The sequence below is a fragment of the Bacillus rossius genome, chromosome 15 (assembly GCF_032445375.1).
Source record: "Bacillus rossius redtenbacheri isolate Brsri chromosome 15, Brsri_v3, whole genome shotgun sequence".
NCBI classification, from domain to species: Eukaryota; Metazoa; Arthropoda; class Insecta; order Phasmatodea; family Bacillidae; genus Bacillus; species Bacillus rossius.
In genome coordinates, this window is record NC_086342.1 from 40,896,423 (window position 1) to 40,913,626 (window position 17,204).

The 17,204-nt window shown below is 39.9% G+C and overlaps 1 protein-coding gene across 1 annotated transcript; it reads left to right on the forward strand.

The window, feature by feature from the left end:
• The first annotated feature begins 438 nt into the window (after nt 1–438).
• LOC134539428 (uncharacterized) lies at nt 439–11,581 on the forward strand. Its single transcript, XM_063381459.1, has 4 exons — nt 439–481; nt 4,070–4,219; nt 5,946–7,855; nt 8,228–11,581. The coding sequence occupies exons 2-4, from the start codon at nt 4,104–4,106 to the stop codon at nt 9,232–9,234; spliced, it is 3,033 nt and encodes a 1,010-aa protein (XP_063237529.1). The 5' UTR covers nt 439–481; nt 4,070–4,103; the 3' UTR covers nt 9,235–11,581.
• Nucleotides 11,582–17,204: the final 5,623 nt, after the last annotated feature.

Sequence of the window (17,204 nt, forward strand, 5' to 3'; positions counted from 1 at the left end):
GGTTGAGTGTTGTACTATAGTATTGTTGGCTTTTGTATTGAGTTCGTAGCTGGTTTCCCGTCACTGGAGCCACCCTGTTGTCTTGTATAGTTGGAGACAACAATTTTCTGGTGTGATAGGGCATTTACTGATGTGGTGGCATAAACATTATACCAATTCACATAAATATTTTCACATCTTATCTATTTACCAGTATCAATATTTTTGTTGAGCTCACTACATTCTGACCCAGGATCTTTCAAATTTTAATAAATTATTTTCCATATAATTAGTTTTCAAAGAATCATGAACTGTTTTCAAAAATGTTTAGAACTATTACTTATGTTTTGATATAAATACCCGATTACACTCTCTCATGCGAATAAACTTACAGAATTCGACAACAGTCACAATTTTTGTCTATAGTATGAAAGTGTTGGTGATATTGGTGTATCTTCTGTGAAATGTTTGTTGACATTTATGTTTGTCTCTTGCGAGTATGTTAAGCCTACTACACACGGGACTCTTTCTTGTACAAGAAAGTGACCATCTAAAGTGTGCAAGAAAGTGACCTCTAACTTGTATACTAGCTAGTGTGAACCATACACACAACTCTCTTTGGTGAACAAGAAAGTTTGTAAACAATAGTGTTTCAACAATGGAGAAAAATTCTGACATTGAAGCAGTACTTGGTGTTGTAGGTGTTATTTGTGCTATACAAATAGCATGTGCATTGAAAAGTAGCAGATGGAGAAGGCGTAGGTGGTGGACAAGACCTTGGATACAGAGGCGTGATGAAGGGGCTGGCTGTGTACATAGGCTAGTGAACGAGGAGTTAAAAATGGAAGATCCAGAATCATACAAAAACTACCTCCGTATGGATGAGCAATCATTTCAAAAATTAAAAAGGGTAGTTGAATCACGCATTAAAAAAAAGAGCACAAATATGAGGCAAAGTATTTCTGTTGAGAAAAGGTAGGTATATGTTTATATGAGAAAAACATAACACTTGTAAGCATTTTGAATGAGTTACAGCAAGTATATTATATTTTCAGGTTGTCTGTTACATTGAGGTTTTTGGCAACGGGCGAAACTTACCAAAGTTTGAGCTTTGCATACAGAATACCTGCGTCCACATTGAGCGGAATCATTCCACCTACCTGTAGAGCTATTTATGATGCCTTAAAAGACGATTATTTAAAGGTAAGTAAACATAAATAGGTAACAAAAGTTTGGAAAACAGGATGAAAATAAATACAATTTAAAATACAAACAAATATGTTACATTTATCTTGCACACTTTTCTTAACAAAATTATTTAATATTCGGGATAGGTTATATTGTTCGTTGGTCGGCGTTTCCGCATATCTTGTAGTTGCGCTTCCATCACAACTGTTTGCAGTTTGTGTTGTGTTACCAGCCTTAACTCTTCATCGTGAATCTTTTCAAGCTGTTCAGCCAAAAATCTGACAAACAATTGTGTGCCGGATTCTGAGCGTGACTGGGAGCCAAGTCTGGACTGCACAGTATTCAAAATTGTATCTGCTTTTTCAAAAAGTGGTGCCATGTCGCTATTCACTTTCCTTCTTTTCCTACTTGGTCCAGAATTTATACTAGATGAACCGGAAGGGGCAGGCGACAAATCATAGGCAGTAACTGTCCCTTCATCTGGAACCTCTTGCATGCACACATCAATTGTTTCTTCGTGATCTACTGGAATAGACTGTTCGTGGGTGAGATCACTGGCAGGCAATGATTGTGAAAAAATCTGTGTTTCTTCATCCTGTAACAAGAGCGTGTACAAAAGGTACATGACAAACATTTATTTTACAGGTTCCCAACACTACAGAAGAATGGTTAAAGGTTTCTCGAGACTTTTATGATCAATGGAACTTCCCCAACTGCCTAGGGGCTATGGATGGAAAGCATATTCAGTTTCAAGTCCCCAGATGTTATGGATCATATTTTTATAACTACAAAGGTTTTAATAGTATTGTACTTTTGGCTGTTGTTGATGCAAATTATAGATTTCTCTTTCTCGATGTTGGTTGCAATGGCCGTGTTAGTGATGGTGGTGTGTATAATAATAGCGAATTAAGTTCATTAGTCAAGAACAATTCTCTTAACTTCCCACCACCAATGAATTTACCTAACACAAATATTGTATCGCCATTTACATTAGTTGCAGATGATGCATTTCCTTTACATCCGCATATAATGAAGCCATACAGTCAAAGGTTTGCGACAAAAGAGCACAAAGTATTTAATTATCGCTTAAGTCGTGCCAGGAGAGTGGTGGAAAACGCTTTTGGCATCCTGGCGAATAGGTTTCGCGTGCTCCTTACAAAAATTAATCTGTCAGTTGACAAGGTTCAAACTATAACACTCGCTGCTTGTGCACTTCACAATTATTTAATACAAGAACATTCAAGTAGTTACCTAAGTGGCATAGAAACTGAAGATACTCAAAATTCAACATTTAAACAAGGGTATAGTCTGAAAGGCCTTAGGGCACACATAGGCAATAGATGCCAAAATAGTGCAATTGAAATAAGAAACAAATTATGTGCTTATTTCAACAATATTGGCGCTGTGCCTTGGCAGTGGGAATGTGTCAATAAATTCAATTTCTAAATTAATGCAGTACACAAAAAAGGCACATCTGTTCCTAAACAAATAATGCATTACTTAATTTTTTTGCTTGCTAGCCTTGAAAGCATGACTGTGTATGTCATTTATTATCATAAATTTTGGAATACAGGTATACAGGTCTACAATTTCATAACCAAACTTTGTTGTAAATATGTATATGAGTGGAAATACACTTGAAGCAACCAGAAATTCCTTTAATAAATACTTATTGTTCATTGATGCTTGGTATAATTTATATCTGGTTCATCAGTTAATAAAGGTATTGTACTGTATTAGGCTGTAGGTGCTTGGCTTTATTTCCATGCTTGTAAATATATATTTGGTTAAGTTATTATTTAACATTAGTGATGTGGCCTTTGGCTTTATGTTTCACAAATTAATTTACTCATACATTTTACAGGATTGTGAATGTGTTTCTGCAATAAAAATAAATCTAAAACACTGTGTTTCCTATTATTTTACAAGAATGTACAAACAAAGATGTAATATTTTACTCAAACAACTTCTGTAATCAAAATAAGCACAAATTCATTGCAGTCATGTACCTGTATGCAGTGCAGGTATTTCATATTAAATCAATTACCCATAAATGTCTCATCACCGGGCAAACTCAGAACAAGGGAGACTCAATGCAGTCCTACATTGAGAAGGAGAAGAAAAACCCACCTCTACAGTCAGCAGTGTTCCAGATACATTCGCTGATGCTGGCTCTCTGCATTGCAACGAAGAAGGCATTGTTGACTCTCCTTTTCTGGCCTGGATGTGGTCTTTCACGAAACCCATCAGAGGAAACCACCATACTGTAGGTCTGTAAACACTGTCAGCTGCAGCACCACTTCGTTGACTTTGCTGTAATTTTTGAAGCTCATGACCATAGTGAGTCCGCAATGAAAGAAATTTTTTTTTTACATCGTCCACTGTTGTTTGAGGGCGCACCTTCTTAACTTCAACAACTACTTTTTCTAAAACATATTTTCTGGAGTGTTTATTCAGATATCCCGGAAGTTTGCTATTATACAGAACTTCGTGCTTTTTGTAGGTCTCAATTAAATATTCCACTGCTTCTTTCGTCCAGTCCGACATTTCACTACAAACACTTACCAGTTCCACACTCACAACTGTTTGTATTATTATTTATGATATTTATGTGTTTAGAGACTATTTAATAATCCATACCAAATACCAGCAATAACAATGTTTGTTTACATTAAAAACATTCGCGCGCGCAATAGTATTGTTTATTTACATTTGACTCGCTCACTAAAGAGAGCGAAAAATAGTACCTGCTCTAATCGATACTAGCTAGTATACACTTCAGATTATGCGAGTCGCGCGCATGCGAGTCGGGTGTTCACACGACACGATTTGGCTACTAGTCGAGGTAAGCAAGAAAGTGTACACCTTTCTGCTCACAAAAGAGTCCCGTGTGTAGTAGGCTTTATTTGAAAATGGCTATAATGCACTGAAAAGAAATGTCGGCACCATATCTTTGGCCTTACAAGTGTGCAGCTAGTGGTTGTAAATCGAGGGGCAAAAAAAATCGTTTGTTTCGTTTTCCTCAAGGAAATGGCCCTGCTGGAAAAGCTAGGTTAGTAGCTCTTTGAAGAATTCAAAGATGAGTACTAACTACTTTCCGAACTGCTGCAATTGTGCTCGTTTACGTTTTAGTTATCGTAGAAATGTCTATCGAGAACATACCTTGTCACTTAGGTCACAAATATTTAGAAATAATAGAACACACACTGCCTACGTCCATTCAGTTGCACGCAGCGAGTAGGTGTATTAAATTTCTTGTAATGGGGTTTTTAAACGTTTTTTTTTCAATTTCTTGATCTTCCGTGCTCCTTTGGCCTCCCTTCGACAACAATGCCATCAAGCACGTTCTACTCCTTCCCAGACTTTAGCAAGGAGCGCTTTCCTCTTCCCCTTCTTAAAACACTTTGTTACATCACTCCTTACGATCTCTTACTGCTGTCCCTGTTCCCAGCCCATTCCACCCTCCCTCATCCATCCCTTAAGGTCCCCGCCCACCCGGGCACACACACGGTGCGCAGAGCTTCAGAAAAAATGTGATTTATAAACTACACAAGATATCCGAGTGGGGTCTGCTTACGAAGGGCATTTAAGAGTTCGCCGAAGGCCGACAAGTACTTTTGTTTCCGTATCAGTTTTTAAACTGTATTTTTGGAAGAGTTAAAATGGGTAAAACACATGTTTTCAGAGTAATTTTTAGGCGTAAAACAACCGGTACAGATTCTTGAAAGCACTTACGGGACTTGCATTACCCCTTTATCATCATTTCTTGGCCTTATAATGTTACAGTCACCGCTCATATGCACGACGAGAAGACTGCGCGCCAGCTCAGAGGCGACACAGCGCTAGAAGCACCAGCGAGCGTCGCGCATACACCCCTGATGAGGCAGGCACTTTAATAGCCCCACCAGTCTTTCCATTTGCCTCCTACCTTGCAACCTGCTGCACTGGCTTTTCCGAGCCCAGATACAAAACTTTCCAAGGTCATTTGAATGATTTATTTAAAAATTAAATTAATAACTGGATTTGGTTGGTTCAGGGCCGAAATAATTTTGCTAAAGTAGGATTTTAAAAGGCTAGTAATAATCTGTAGGGATCATGGGTGCTAATTGTTAGTTCTGGAAGAGAGCCAGTTTTCTAAATAAAAATAATAAAAAGTTTAATTTTTTTAATTCCTGACATATTTAACAATTATTCTCTAAAAGGGCATTGTGATATTTAAATTAGTTTACAATTTAATGAATGGTGAGGTTAAGTTACCTATTAAAAATACTGTGATATTAAGAATAATTGGTTAGGTTACTTAGCTACATTAAAAATACTTTATAATAGTGTGGATGGTTTGTTATGTTATGTTAGTGATATTGAAAATACTTTAATGCATTTTTTGGGACATGTATTTACCAGATATACCACTTTCAGAAGTTATATCTTTTCAGAAGAGCACCTGTTCTAAAAATTTCCATTCTGAGACCTTGTGTCTTGTGTGGTATCGAACGGATCTATGAATAATAAATAAATAAATTTCCTTCCATACGAAAATAAGTTCATTATATTTCTTTTAATAAACTACTAAAAATGTTATTTATGCAGCAAAAACATATTTTAGTTATTGAAGCATACTTAGGTACATAAACCTAACTCATGTCTAAGTAGTATGTAGTTTCAGTAAAATTGTACTTATATGTTCAAAATTTGTATTTGGTACATTTTTTTTTCAATACTCTTGTACTGGTAAACATTGTCATCTTTATAATTAACTTTAATAAATATTGTTTCAGGGTCCAAAAATGGCTTGACTGTGCACAGAATCCTAAGGTAAACACCACGCATGCATACATGTGTGAGTTACATTTTAATGAGCGCCAATTTCGAGACAATGACAGAACTATGCTCATTTATAGAGCTGTGCCAACAATTAGATTGGAAAATGGTGTGTACGTGGACACGGAACCTCCTGTGAATTACTGTTTGCAGCTTCCTGAAGATGCATCTGTACAGCACTCTAAAGACACATCTGTAGAGCATCCTGAAGATTCTCCCACACAGTGTCCGGAAGATTCCTTTGTTAACTATTCTGAAAATGGTTCGTTGGTGTACTTAGAACATACTTCTTCACAGCATCCTGGAGATGATTGTGTAGAGTACACTGAAGATGATTATCTGCAGTACTCTGAAGATCCCGAAGATAACTCTGATCAGGTTCCTATCGTCACATCAGTTTACCGTACCGAAGATGCTTCTGCTGAGGAGACGTCACCGGGAGCGGACGGGTTCGATCACATCTACGCAAAACACTCCGAACTTCCAGAGAGTCAACTTTTCTACGCACAAGACATGGCTCAGACAGGCAATAAACAATATAATAGTTCCAAAAAAATTAAGAAAGCCTCGTTTACAGTGTACGTGATCACACCAAAATCCGAAGGGTCACCGGAAGTGATTTCGATTCCCCGGAAGGAAAAACGAAAATCGTCTGACAGGAGCACCAACTGGGACAAGGTTCAGGCCAGCGAATTAGGTTTTGAAGAAGCTTTCGTGACGGATGTGGATCAGGAGACGAGCTCCATGGTTCTGCACAGCAGCGCTTCCTGCAGACAAGTGACGGCCAGAGAGAAGAAGCTGATCATGCTGGTTTCCCACAGAGTGCGTTCCCTGAAGCAGGTCAGGAGGAAGTACGAGGGGCAGAGCCCGCCCCTGAGGAGCGTGTGCAGCGTGGACAGCCAGCCGGTGAGGGAGCTGGACGAGCTGTCTCAGTCCATGTCACTGGCCGCCACCAACTTCCTGGCATCGCGAGTGTTCGGCAGGAGGAGACAGCGCAAGGGCCGGAAGTGGTCTCTGGAGGACAAGGTGCATGCTCTGGCCTTGTACAAGAGGCTGCCCAAGTGCTACACTCTCCTGAGCACAGTCTTCGAGCTGCCCTCGAAGAAGAGCCTGAGCAACACTCTCGCCAGAATCTCCTGGCGACCGGGCTACAACAAAAACATTTTCGAATCCCTGGTGAAAACGGTGTCCGGCATGGACGCGATCGATCGCACGTGCCTTCTGCTGTTCGACGAAATGCCTCTCAAGGAACGACTGCAGTACGACAGTAGAACGGACTCTATCGTGGGTTTCGAAGACTGGGGGCACTTGGGTAAGCGTGATAAGTTTGGAAGCCACGCCCTGGTGTTCCTGTTGAAAGGACTGCGAAGGAAGTGGGTGCAGCCGGTGGCATTTTACGTCACGGCCGGGAGTTTGTCCGTGGAACTGCTGCGCTCGGTTCTTCAGTCGTGTTGGAGGGCGGGCCTGAACGTCGTCGCGACGGTGTGCAACATGAAGGCCAGCAACAGTCGCATGCTGAGACGCTTGGGTGCGACGGAGGACAATCCGTCGTTGCACATCGGCTGCAACTCTGTGGTCACGCTGTACAACCCCCCACAGCTCCTCAAGGCCACCAGGAACATGCTGTTCAAGCACAATGTTCTCGTGAAGCACAACGTGGCCGGCAGAACCAAGGAATCGACAGCGTCGTGGTCTGTGTTCGGTAAAGCCCGCGACATCGATCGTCGGCGGGAACCTTTCAGGATCCTGAGCAAACTGACGGACGACCACCTGGAGCCCCGAGGAGAGGCTGTGGAGAACGTGGCGATGGCAGCCCAGGTTCTGAGCAGCACTGTGGCCACCACGATCCGTCGCTTCGTGTCCGCCGGTGAGTCCTTGCGTTGTTTACACGTACACGCGTCAGTCAGTGCAAAGTAGACCTCGATGTCCAGATTTAGTCGATCCAGCTCTAAGAATACTTTAGATTTTGTATTTAAGGTCATTAAAAATATTACGTTGTATTGCCCAAATTAGTCAAAAATACTATTTAAAAAAAAACCATTTTTATGTCAGTACCTGTCAACCGTATAATTTATAACATCATGTTGTTGCTAAATTAATTATTAATATTTGATAGTGGTTGCATCTAAATTGTGCACACATGATTACCGGTGTTCTGGTTAGTGTTAATTCTTTAACATAGTCAGTTTCAGTATCAAAAGTGATGAAATAGTGTAGTACAGATGTACAAGTGTGGCAGGCCTGCTGGAGCCGAGCGCCCTGGCGACGGCCCACTTCGCCGGCCTGTGCGACGCGCTGTTGGACAGCCTGAACGGCACGGCGGCGCGGCCGCAGGGGGCGGGCGGGCGGCGCTGCCAGCTGCGGGCGGAGAGGGAGGCCCTGCACCTCAGCTTCTGGGAGCAGTGCGAGGGCGAGCTGAGGCAGTGGCGGGCGGGCAGCTTCCGGCCGGAGTGCCTGAGCGGCTGGGTGTCCACGCTGCGCGGCATGGCGCTGCTGTGGGCCCGGCTCAAGCAGCTGGGCTTCACGCGCGTCCAGCCCCGGGCCCTGAACCTTGACCTGCTCCACCACCTCTTCGCCTCCGTCCGGGCCAGCAGCGGCCGTACGGCCGACCCCACCGCGGCGCAGTTCGCCTCCGCCCTGAAGACCCTCGTGCTGAGCGGCCTGCCCTGCGTCCAGGAGTCGGACTGCGAGGAAGGGTGCGACGCGTTCCAGCTGCTGAGCGATCCGTGTGAGTGGGTCGCTCGTTCGCCCCGCAAGATGTGTGCTCACGGGACGTTCGGCTGTCCGAACGATGAGTTTTCCCTCGCGTACGTCGTGGACGGCATCGTGAAGGAACTGGACGGGAGCTGCGAGTGTGACGACTGCAGAGGTGCTCTGTTTGCCGCGACCCTCGAGGAACACGCTCGTTGCGCGGCCATGTTCTGGGCGACGTCCGACAGACGCCCGTCCAGGAGCCTGCTGAGGTGTGTCGCGCGGGCGTCGTGCCTGCTGGAGAGGGTGCTCCCCAACGTGGCGCACGCTGACGCCGTCTTGTCGCGCCTGGTGACTGCCATGAAGGAGCGCGTGAGCTTCGCCTGGCTGAGCGAGGCGTGCTCGCTGCATGCGGAGCACGTTCGCAACCTGATCCTGGTGACGCTGTGCCGTGCCTTGATACCGCGGTGGTGCAGGAACAGATGCCACCGGCTGTCGGACTGCACGGAGATACAGCTGCAGGTTTCCAGGGCAGCATTGCCGGAGCAGAGGTGACTGACGAGTGCTCTATCAGTTGCACGTGAATGCCACGCGGCTCTATTTCCTGAAAGATTACAGATTTGTTGGACATTAAAGCAATGTCTCATTATAGTGTTTTAAAATGACATTTCTTGTGTCTTTAGATATACAAAATAACACTAATAACTATTGGTGGCAACAGATGTGTGGTATGCTACATTTCCTTGTGTTTGTATCTTTGTATGCTACCATAAATTTTTTTATTGGTAACGGTTGCTATATGTCGCCATTTCCTAATGCGACCTTTATGAAATGATGTGCGAGCGATATAACAACAATTGGCACGAGGTCACCCGTGCTAGGTACGTAATAGCAGCATAAAAAATCTTGAATCAAGTTCATTCGGAACCATGACCATGGCAGATTATCAAGTGTCAGTATAGTTTTAACAGTAATACCACGTGTGAAATGTAACCTGTTAGGAAACACTGCTGAAATGAAAACAGACAGCAACGATAAACTCAGAACACTACAGAAATCTACCGAAAAAAATCTGAATGCCAGCGGTTCAATTGGTGCTAGGTTATACAAGGTGCCAAACCATAGACTGCAGAAATTAAGATATTTCACTGTTCTGGTGTGTTTATATTTGTATAGGCCACAGCTCTGGAAATTGCTTACCTCAATTTACAACTGTGGCAGAACTCAAACCACATATACATAAAACAGCTTGGAAAAACTGGCTATCTAGCTATATATAATAATAAAATAAAAGACGAAGCTATCTGGTTCAGTGAGTTTTTAGATGTGAAGTAATTCTGCACCGCATGAATAGTTGGCTGTTGAACTCAGCGTCTTGAGAGGGCTATCAACACATTCTTTCATTTTCAAAATAATTCTAACCTAAATTTCAAATTGTTACTAGTAATATTTATTATCCTTTTGTACATAATGCAATGGTGCATTTGAGTCACTTCTGAGCTTAAAGTAAATTTATTTTCCACAGACTCAAAGCCTATAAAAAAATTTAATTTGGCAAATTTTAATATGAAATTATTTTTTATAATCCCATCTCCCTTTTGTGAGTTTAAATTTTTATGGCTCTAAACCTCAATATTCAAGCCTGAAACACTGCTTTCAATATTCATCAATACTTACTTATGTAATATAAACTATATAATTAAAGTATATAAATTTTAAACAGTAATAACTTAAACCATTCATAAAATGTAATGTCATAAGTTAATATTTTTGTTTTAAAAAAAGTTACTCCTCAACTCCAATGCTGTGGAAGGCAATGAAAGGACGAATTTGATGGCAAAACTTGACCGTGGAGTCTTCTGGAAGAAAGAGTGTGTGTATAGTTGTATACATACCAGGTTTTATCGCATAATCGTCGCACATTTTATACTAAAATCAAGTTTGAAAAGTAGGGGTGTGATGTTTATGCGAGAAAAAAAAAATTGCCAGGTAAAGTTATTCATAAAAACTATTCATGGAAAGTAAGTTTATTTAAAAAGTGAAGTATAAAAGAGCACGCCAAACAATTTAAATTAATAACCTTTCTTCAACTTTAAATAGAAAAACAAAATCTGTGATCTGAATGCGAGCCTGAACTAACGCATAACTACCGTCATAGTACACACCACGAAAGAATGCGGGCCATCAAATGTAGTTAACTCGGCACTTGACAGAGCGCGCGTTGCATGCAATCGGCGAGATATCGATATTCGACTACGTGCGCGCGCTCTATACGGGAAGCAACATAACCAAACATGAAATATGCCAACATGTTCATAAGCGGTACACCGCGGCGACGCAGACGAACAGATAAACGTTATAACGTTTAAAAACATCTTTAAAAGAAAATTTACACATCAGACAACTTTGTATTACAGTTAATTAAATAAGTAAGTGGTAATGTCCGAATAAATATTAGACTTCTACTTTAAAATACATCGTTTTTACGGAAAAAATACCTACACAAAGAGCTCAGAATCTAATAGCGGGATCATGAACATCATGCAATGATTACGCGAGAGGTTTTTTCAATCCAAATTTTGACGCCCTAAAATATGGATGCGATGAGTATGCGATAAAAGAGGGTACATGTGAATATAAGAAGACCTGACCTAGCCAGAAGAACAATTCTCATACTGACTCCTACCACTATACAACGTGATCCCGTTCTAGTTCATTAACAGATCACTACTCAGTGGGCACAACCAATTAGAATGTTCTATGGTCGGGTACAAGATTATATGGAGAATTGCGTGCGGAAAAAAAAAAAAAAAAAAGTTTGAAATTCAATGAATGTCATTATTTCCCTACAAAGTTTGTACCAAAGTGCCTAAATTAGAAATAAATTATTTACATGCTGGTGCTTCTTGTATTAAATCACTTTTGTTTGAACTACACTTTGAATGTATCTGACATTTACGAACATATTTAATAATTTATCATAAAAATGCAGTACTATGTCGACATTACGCTATTTTAGGGGAATAAGTATTACAAAACAGTATTTGCAAATATAAAAACCCCCAAATTTTGCATACCCCTGAACATCGTACACTGCATTCAGAAGGAAATCAGTGTACCTACTTGATGCTGCAGTCACTCAAGCTAGTCCAGAACAGGTCTGAAAATAATTGTTGAAGTTATGCAACATAACTGTGCTTCATTCAGTGTATAAAACAGGATGCCATTCTGGAAACCAGGTGATTTATTTGATAGCCTTGAAAAGTCATGGAAATTCCTGTGATAACCTGAACGGAAAATATGCTCCTGTTTACAATCAACCAAAGTATGAAAGCATTTTACCCCCTGGATAGTTTTTTAGTGAACTAGTGTAGCAAGATTCTCCTTAAAACAAAGCAAGCAGAGAGAGAATACACCAGTTATGAGAATGTTTTTTTTTTTTTTTAAATTGCAAAATAGCCTAAAATAAGTATTTTGTATTATATACACATAAATGTATACTTTCAAATGTGTAGATATTATTATTAAATATATTGCTATTATAGATACACACTCAATAACTGAATATGAGTACAGTAGAATCTCGTTATAGCGAGCACGGTAATAGCGAGAACACGGCTATAACGAGGTATTTTTGAGGAATTTACGGCGTGATCGCTTGAATGGCGCTTTTGTTATTTGTCTGCTTTATCTCCACCCCTCTCGCTCGTCACTAGACATCTTGCCGTTGACGCCTGTCACATTCTTCAGCCGTGCAGTCGCCACCTAAGTGCGTGGCTTAAAAATAGAATCCCATCCTTTCTTTCTTTCATCAAACTTCCATTAGTTATCTGTGCCATGTGTAGACAAAGTTTGAGATTGGAACAGAAACAACGTAAGAAAGTATTTTTTACAAATTAGAAATATGTATGTTTTTGTTTTTATAATCACGTATTTTAATGTTTTTTTTTGGTCGTCATCTTAAAAGAGATAATATTAAAAAGCCGCTCTAATGAGATTTAATTGTTTCTTGGTTAACAAAAACTATTAATTATCAAGTATTGTTAATTGTTTATATTCTATTTATTATTATTTACGCATTACGCGACGTCATACTGTACGCGTACGCAATACGACTGGATTCGTTGCTGCAACATAACATAGCATGTTATGCAGTATCATAAGTAACGTAACGATAGTAACGAGTACTAATTGTTATAGTAACGGATACATACGGGTACACTTTTTTTCGTTACTTTTACACCTCTAGTAGGCACTACCGTATTTATTTCCGAATCGCTAGGGCAGTTTTCTTGTAACTTTTGTTTCGGTCAGTTGTTGGGGTATCTGTCCGGGAAAGGGGTGGTGATGGTTTGAGTTTAATCCCAAATTTATTTTCTAAAAAAAGTTGACAGGTTTCTTTAAATGAAAAAAGTATAGTTTTCCAGCGACTATTACGTTTGAGGCGTACGTGCATTGCCGCAGCCGCACTCCTGCTTTTTATGTAAAGAATTAAATTGTCGCGCTACACTAGCACCACCTGTTAGCAACATCTCGAACCAACATGGCCGCCAGCAGACAGCCCGCATCGACAATAGATAGCAGGACAATGCTGCGTCGGCCGCGGGCTGAGATGCTATACTTACGTGGCTTGGTAGGGTATTCTGGTTATTTTGACGCAATCGGTGATCGCATCTGTACTTATGGGGTATCGTTTTAAAGAGAATTCACACATCTGCTCACAGAAATTAAGATTTCGTTAATATAACCTGTTATTTTCCAATTATACAGGTTTAAACACAATTTTTATGCTATTTTCGGTTAATTTTTATTGTTTGGGGGCCAAAATTTGTCCAATTCGGTTATAGCGAGGACACTGTTATAGCGAGGATCAAACCCGGAACTGTGACACCTCGCTATAACGGGACTCTAGTGTAATAATTATTGGCTTGAAAGATTCACTGTGGTGAATAAACAGAACACAAAAGAAAATATAACTTTTCCAAGTGAATAATACCTACATATATATATATATATATATATATATATATATATATATATATATATATATATATATATATATATATATATATATATATATATATATATATATATAATCTATCTGGCTGTATTGAACTACTTACATTTACGAGACACAAACAGAATTCACTATATTTTAACAGAACACAAAATAATTACTCCACAGGTAAACTAAAAACCATTCCAACACTTTGCCCAATAAAATGTAAGAAAGTGTTCTAATATGGCGTAGCGAGATACGATGTACACGACTGTGCAACAGTTCATTCAATGTTCACAATTAATGATATAGATTTATTTTGATTTGCCGGGGATTCAGGTCTGGAGCAGAAAAACAGCCTCCCTAAACTACTGGATGTTATTTAACTTCTAAGTCACTCGGGGATTAAATAAATAAATTTTATCATGAGTGACATCAGTTACTATGGGCCAACATAGCGTACGTTAGTATCGTTGACATGGGCACACTATTATTTATGCCAAAATACGACTCGGCAGTGATTTATGTACATCACAAATCTTGTGAATCAGGTAGTTCATGCACGTATAATTTATGCCCACGCTCGGATTTTACATAATGTTTGTTTCTGTGGGGCAAGTCCCAGCGGAGAAACCCAGCATTCACAAGCTGGTCCCCAAAAACCTTCTTTTTCCCAGAATCCTCAGTGCCGGGCGCCTAAAACCACAAAAGTTCCAAACGGCTGCGCCACTGAGAAACTCTGGCCAATCACAAATGGCCATTTCAAAACGGTCTTTAAAAATTTGAATAAAAGCTTGTCATTGAAAACATTCACAAGCAATGTCTTGAAATGTGTTTGTAACACACAAAAACATACAGTAGAACCCCGATTTTGCAAACACGGATTTAACGAAAACAGCGATTTAACGTAAAGGTTTTCAGGAACCATCAAAAAAACACCAATTTATTAAAATAATAATATAGATTTCCAAAAAATGAAAGTAAATTGTAATGGAATCTTATTAAAAAATACACTCTGTGGTGTCAGTAATAGAATGGAGGTACTATATATTAATATGTGCCTTTGCATCATCTGTCTAAATACGAAAAAATTAAAAAAATTGTTCAAATTGCTTAAAAACTCCGGGCACTGTAACTAAATTGCGTAGGTGCGTGCCATTGCGCGCGCCTGGATAGAAAGACTGTCCGCGACACATGACGTCATGAAGGGTTTCTTTGTCCGCATCCCCCTCCCCCTCCCCTATCCCTGGCTTGACTCACCACGCTATCTTCCAAACATGTCCGCATAGTAACAGTGCTAGCCAATAATCACACGTTTCCAAATATTCCCTTTCCCATCCTCCAGGTTTTTTCAACTTGTGACCATGTCACACCAATACGCCATTATCATTATTCTCTAGAGGTGTAAAAGTAACGAAAAAAAGCGTACCCGTATGTATTCGTTACTATTACCTCATTTAGGGTAAAATTTCAATCCGGATTGAACCTGGAGTGGAGTGAGGAATCTATATTGAAATTTTACTTAACACTTTGTGTGAGATAATCCACTCCACTTGTTGAGGTGGACTGGACTGAAAAATCCGGATTGAGATTTTACTTTAAACACGGACTGGAGTGAAAAGAAAACACGCACGAGCAGGCTGCCGCCATATTGCATTGTTTGTTAGTGGTCTCGTTGCATTTCAGGAATAATTTGTGAAAATGGCAAAAAAAGAGCAGAGGAATGTGTGGACAGAGATGGAAGTACAACATTTTAAGTCCATGTTGACTCCAACTTCTATCTTGTTTATATTTCAATCTGGATTGTGATATTTACCATAAACGCATTTCGTCAGTCTATGTTCGTTACACATTCACTCCGAGTTCACTCCACTCCAGGTTCAATCCGGATTGAAATTTTACCCTAAACGAGGTATATAACAATTAGTACTCGTTACTATCGTATCGTTACGTTACTCGTTACTTCTGATACAGCTTAACATGCTATGTTATGTTGCAGCAACGAATCCAGTCGTATTGCGTACGTGTACAGTATGACGTCTCGTAAATAATAATAAATAGAATACAAACAATTAACAATATTTGATAATTAACAGTTTTTGTTAACCAAGAAACAATTAAATCTCATTAGAGCAGCTTTTTTAAATTATCTCTTTTAAGATAAGAACAAAAAAACGTGAAAATACGTGATAATAAAAAACAAAAAACATACATACTTCTAATTTGTAAACAATACTTTCTTACGTTGTTTCTGTTCCAATCTCAAACTTTGTCTACACACACAATACCTTTAATAAACAGTAAAAAACTTGAACAACGAATTTCCAAATTATACTTAACTTAATAAACAAACATCGTTCTTTGTAACGCAAAATCATCGAATATGCGCGTGCATGCGTAAAACATACGAAAAATGTGAGTAACGAAATGCAGCCGTGTGTAACGTTTTGTTACTCGTAACTAGATGGCGCACCCGTTACTCAGTACCGAATACATACGGTTTGCTACAGCTCTATTATTCTCAGTAAGAGTTTTGTGCGCGGTGTTTAGTTTTTGGAATATGGTTTTTATAAGTGCTGTTCGGACTTTGATTTTTTGCTTTTCTTCTTGGATTTTTACTACAGATTGCGATTGGAATTGACTACACTGCCTGTTGACGACCTGCTTAGCTTTTTTATTGGTACATGACTTTATATACTAACCATTTCTTTCTGGGGATTGTAAATAATTCATTGGTATCAAGACATCAAGATGAACGTAAATTTGAACATGTTAAGGCAACGAGAAAACTGGTGCGTATACCAATAAACTGGTATTAGAACTGGACACAACTGGAACACGGGCGGTGGAGCTTTTATTTTTTTCCGCTAAGCTCGCATCTATTGGCTGGCTGCTGATGGCAGGTCATGAGTCTGGGCGGAGCATAGAGTGAGTTATACTGCACATGTGCAGCTCAGAGAACAGAGAGAGCCAGCCGGCGGCTATGCCACGCCGTAACAACAGCTGATCAAGTACAATGACCTTTCTCCGCGCACGGCGCGCTATTGACGATATATTTCCATCAATTTGCTGCCATTTTTTTTTAAATTTTTTTACTGTGACATAATGTGTATGTAGCTCGTATTTGTTATAAACACTGCAGGTTGCGACTGTATTTTAATAAACTTTAAGGTATTTCTTACACTTTTCATATTTTTAAACTTTTTTTATTTCATGCCTCATTTTTCACGGTTTATGAAAATCTATATGTACGACCGTGGTGTACGTACGAACCGGGGGCCGTACGAGCAAGATCAAAAACGTTGAAGATGGAAAGTTGACAAAGTCTGAGATAGCTTGGCAGCTCAAGATATCAGCATCGACCCTGTCTACGATATGGAAACGTAGGGCCGCGATTATGAGTGCGGGAGTCATTGAAAATCGGTAAATTGGATTTAACGAAACATCGATTTAGAGTAAACATTTACGGTAACCATAGCACTTCGTTAAATCGGGGTTCTACTGTATAAGAGTTATTGTTCTGTTA